The 4,977-nt window shown below is 35.9% G+C and overlaps 1 protein-coding gene across 1 annotated transcript in view; it reads left to right on the top strand.

The window, feature by feature from the left end:
- HELRODRAFT_65239 (hypothetical protein) overlaps nucleotides 1-1,739 on the top strand; it is a gene marked incomplete at both ends in the record, with an annotated part of 9,485 nt that extends 7,746 nt beyond the window's left edge. Inside the window, 2 exons of the mRNA XM_009021066.1 lie at nucleotides 1,337-1,575; nucleotides 1,677-1,739. Coding sequence (XP_009019314.1) covers nucleotides 1,337-1,575; nucleotides 1,677-1,739 — 302 coding nt within the window. The remainder of the gene's footprint in view (nucleotides 1-1,336; nucleotides 1,576-1,676) is intronic.
- Between the last annotated feature and the right edge of the window lie 3,238 nt (nucleotides 1,740-4,977).

Raw genomic sequence — 4,977 nt, 5'->3', positions numbered from 1 at the left:
CTTTACTTTTGCATCACTTAGTTTTGGAAATTTGTTTCTTAAATACTTAAAAGCCTGTCCATCTTTGTTTCTTTGACAAAATTTTTCATTAAACCCAGCTTAATGTGTAAGGATGGAAGAAGTACATCTTTCAGCAATAAAATTTTTTTCACCTTTGTTGAGATTTCTTGCAGGCCAGTCCTTTTGTGTGTAATATGAAATTTTGTCTCTATGTCCCACATACACAAGAAGCAGCAGTATTTGGTATAGCCTAATTGCATTTCTAAAAGTGTGGCAATACTTTTAGGAATACTTTTAGGTCACCACAAATTTTCCATTTGTGTTCGTTGTAATTGAGTTAAGAAGAGTTTTCATATTTAGGTAAATTTCTTTCATGTGAGCTGCATGGCCAATAGGAACTGATAGAAAATGATTTCCATTGTGCAGTAATACAGCTTTCAAGCTTAGCTTTGATGAATCTATGAATAATCTTTATTCACTTGGATCATAGTTCAAATTGAGACAATACATTAATCCATAGATATCAACGCAAACAACAAGGTTATTTTTCTTCTCAAAAAAACGAAGAAGATTTTGTTGCCGTTTCCTGAAATAAGAAACTTTAACATCAGATTGGAGAAGATTCCACTGTTTTAATCTAGACCCTAAAAGTTCTGCCATTTCCAGTGACAAGTCAAGATCTCGAACGAGGTCACCTAATTCTGCTTAACTCCATCTGTGTGGTGCATCATCTGACACAAAATCAGAATCATTTGATGTGGAAGGCTGGCTTTCTTTTCCTTCTTCTATTTCATTTGTGCCTCCATAAATAAAGCATTATAGATAGCCAAGAGGCAAAGTTAAAAAAATTTTTCCAAAAAATAAAAATTTATACTCTTGAGGAAAGAGTTTTGCTTTTATCTTTTGAACTAGAGCTAATATGTAATTTTTAATGTCATTTTCGGATTCAGCAGGTGGAAATACATAAGAAACAACTAATTTTGGTTCAGATACAAAAACACTGTTGGGCAGTGTTATTAGAACATAAATGATTTTTTTAAATTTCTAACTATGTGAACAGTTGGTTCGGAATAGATTTACTTATCTAATATATTAGTTGCAAATACGCTCGTTGCAATTGCAACTTAAAATATTATAGTTATTATATGAACTATAAAATTAATCAATTTTGTATCAACGCTACTCATCAACATGATCATTTTTTTGTTGTTTGTTTTACATTCATTTTGGGTCAATTTATGTGTCATTTGCACATACATATTTTCAAGTTTTTCCATTGAACCTGTTATTTAATCAGTTGATTGAATAATTAATTAATTTTTCCAATTTGTAACAGAATGTGAGCGGTTGGTTCGAAGGATGCTCGTTGTAGATCCAAAGAAGAGGTACACGATTCAGCAAATCCAACAACACAGCTGGATCCATGCCACCTTATCATCAACTTCTAGTCAGTTGTTGGAAGAGAGCTTTAGAGAACAGTTGGTAGTCACTGGTCGAGGCATATCCATGAACTGTCATGAAATCGTCCTTCAAAAAATGGAAGGTGCTAATATAAGCAAGGAGCAAGTTATAAAGGTTATTCTGAATTTTCGGTGAATAAACATTAAACAAATAATTTTTCTTCAATAACAATTTCTTGACTTTATTAACTCGTTTTTGTTTTACGCACTTCACAGTCACTGGAGTCTCGTGCCTATGACAACTTTACAGCTATTTATGAGCTTTTGTTGGACAAAATAGCAAAAAATTTAAAAAATCATCCGATGTCTCGTTTGGAAGCGGCAGGACTGAGAAGACCCAGCATGATCTCTGAGCAGGCCATTGTTTCCGTTCGACATCAACCTGCAGTTCAAACAGATACATCTCCAAATGAAACCAAACCTCCAGTTCTAGCCGAGACTCGAGAAGCTGTGTTCAGTCAGACAACAGATGGTGTGCAACTCCAAGAAGTTGTTGGTCCACTCTGCCAACTTCAACAACGCATCAGAACAGATGAACAATCAGAAAATATTTTGACTGCCACTGGCGTTGGAAGCGTAGTGATATGTAGTGGATCACCAGTCAGATCTAAATTAATCAGATCAACGAGACTAGGGATGACGCCTGGATTAACTCGCGTTAAACAGCTTGTTAGCCAACCCACTCAAATTGCTAGTTCTTCCATCGATGAAGGCGTAGAAACGGAAGTAGAGGTTGATAATTGTAATTTATCCGTAGCTAGAAGCGTTGGCCAAACAGATCAGCCATTAACAAACAGCATATCTGTTGCCGTTTCCAATAAACCAGCGCAACCTCCTTGCAAGCCATCAATCAGTATTGACTCAAACATCGAAATCGATATAGCTGGATCTAATTTATCGTTGTCCTCACCGGCATCATGGTCTGCTTCATCTACAAATGTCGTGGATGGCTCAGCTGTCGGTGCTCTCTATCAGGTAGTACATGGTGAAAATGAGACTGTACATTATGAACAAAAACAACATGCAAAGACGGCTTGCAGTGAGCCAGAGAAAGAAATTGCTGCTTTTCACAGTGGCAGAAGAGGATCAGAAGGACTGGTTGCGAAAGACGAATTTGCCAAGCCATCCGCTTTACTTTTGAAAAATAGAGCATGTGGAGTTGCTGAACTACGCAAGGAACTAGTCAAACTACAGAATGAAACTATGGATAAAATGCAACATCAGACTGCGTGTGTTATTGAACATAATGCAACGAACAGCAGTTACAAATTAAAATCGTTAATGAGGGATCAAAGATCACTGGAAGAAACGTTGTTGGCGAAAAATTGTTCCGGACCTAAAATATTAGCGACGTGCAGCACTAAAAGAACCCTGCCCTATAACAGACAAACACATCTGGTCAGTCCAATGGAATGTCCAAGTAGTGTACCTCGGCCGCACTCCCCACTTAGAGGAGCCGTCAAACGACAACTAGGTCCCATGAGATCAGTCCCTCATCACCAACATCTTCATTACGTTTATGGGCAACACGTAACTTCTGGTCATCTTTTTTATGGCGAACACTTTTCTAGTGCATCGAACAGTCCAACAAGGGGTGGCAAGGTGTATGCCACACTATCTGGCTCTCCGATGTCATTAGGCCATCAGTCGTTTGATTCAGGATTTAACCCTCTATTTAACCTGCAGCAACAAAATTTGACATATAAAAAGGATGAATGCATATCAGCTAACTTAACCAACCCTATTGACGCCAACACAAATGTTACATTTAATAAAACCATTCCTGTATGTCACAGTCATAACAGCTTATTACCAAATATTATTTATAATTCACCGACGCGGTGTCGTTACGATGTTCAACCTAGTCTTTCTGCTACGTCATCCACTTCCTCTTCACCCCTATCTGCTGCTCCATCTCAAACTCCGACGTCTGCTGATGACGTTGGGGTAGAGGATGATTCCTCCGCAAAACATATCAACATACCGATCGTTGTCGATAGTGGTGGAAGATCTTATTTGGATCCGGGCTTCTTGAATGAAAAGCAGGCGTGTCTCAAAGATGACGAGAAACGAAGCGGTATAGTCGATATTGACATGTTCTCTGTTGGCGTCGACAAAAATGTTAGAAATAACATCGCAAGCGGTTATTGTCAAAACATCGATTCAACAGAAATTGCAGCTACGGATGGAAATCAAATGGATAAGAGAAGACATTTGGAAAGAAGGATGAGATTTGGCTTGGTACAACAGCAGCAGGTTTGCGGGAGCGAAGAAGAAATGATCACTTCGTTGGCAAATTCTCCTGAAGACAGGGATGAAAATGTGAAAAATAAATAATAATTGCAAAAGCGCCGTTTCTGTTGGTAGCGATTAATGAAATGATAAGTTGGTTTATTAGTAAAGCTTACTGGATGTACGCATAGCTTGTTTTTTAACTGCATTTTTTGCAATGCGTTACAATGAACCGTTATTGTCGTTGATTAATTACGATAGCTGACAAAACTTTTCGATTTATATACTAATTAAAAATTGGTAATAAGGCTGTCATGATCTCGCCCTCTGCAAGACATTTACATTTATTTTCACTTTCGAGATATTCGAACAAACTCAAGGTTGATTGAAATATTACTTATTTATAAACTGTTTCCGTCTTCTTCACGTTCTGTGTTTGATGTATTAGCCGTGTTATCGTTAAATGTTAGTCATGATATATCACGTAAATTATTTAAGCCAAGTTTATTTTTGTTTTTGAGCGTCTATGTGATCACGTTGGACTTTTTCTACGAATATTTTTTTCTATTTATTTCTTCTTACAGTTAGGAAAATTAACTTTCTTAGACGATGCACCGAACAACGTTTGTACATTTTTTAACATCAACTGCTTTTTATGTAATTTTAGTTACTAAGAATTTTTGCGTGAATGCCTGTTATAATTGAAATATGGTGAATTGAATGAAGGATTGATAAACATTTAAGAAATGCGATTAGCTGAACGTTTGTTGTCTTACGTAATGTTAGTTATATTTAAATTTTGTGGACATGCTAATAATCTCATTCATCATTTCAAGCCTCTGCAATTGCAACAGCATAACCTGATTTTTATTTTTAAGGTCTTAACGACGATGACTTTATGATGTCGCTTATTTTTTTCATGTTTTTTACAATAAAGTTTTCCAAAGTTTAACGTAAATCATATCAGAAAATTGAATGTTGCGTCTAAATTGTACCAAATTTGTGAATATACATTAACGTACAAATTTTATCTACTTCCAAGTACGCATTTTGATTGGATCATGTATTTTCCTGATAAAATTTTTTTACCCTTTCGTGCTCCTGAAGTTTTTAGTAAATTTTGTTTCATCAATTATTATTGGAGACTATTGCCATGTCATTGCCCAAATTATATATAGGCAACCATTTCTCCCTAACACGTAATTCAACAAATTTTATTTTTAAATTAATTAAATTCATTTTGTTAGTTTACATTAAGTTATGTTTTCTTATATTTCACTAATTA

This window comes from Helobdella robusta, assembly GCF_000326865.2.
Source record: "Helobdella robusta unplaced genomic scaffold HELROscaffold_3, whole genome shotgun sequence".
NCBI lineage: Eukaryota > Metazoa > Annelida > Clitellata > Rhynchobdellida > Glossiphoniidae > Helobdella > Helobdella robusta.
The sequence above is the reverse complement of the archived record's forward strand: the minus strand, read 5'-3'. Positions and strand labels throughout refer to the sequence as shown.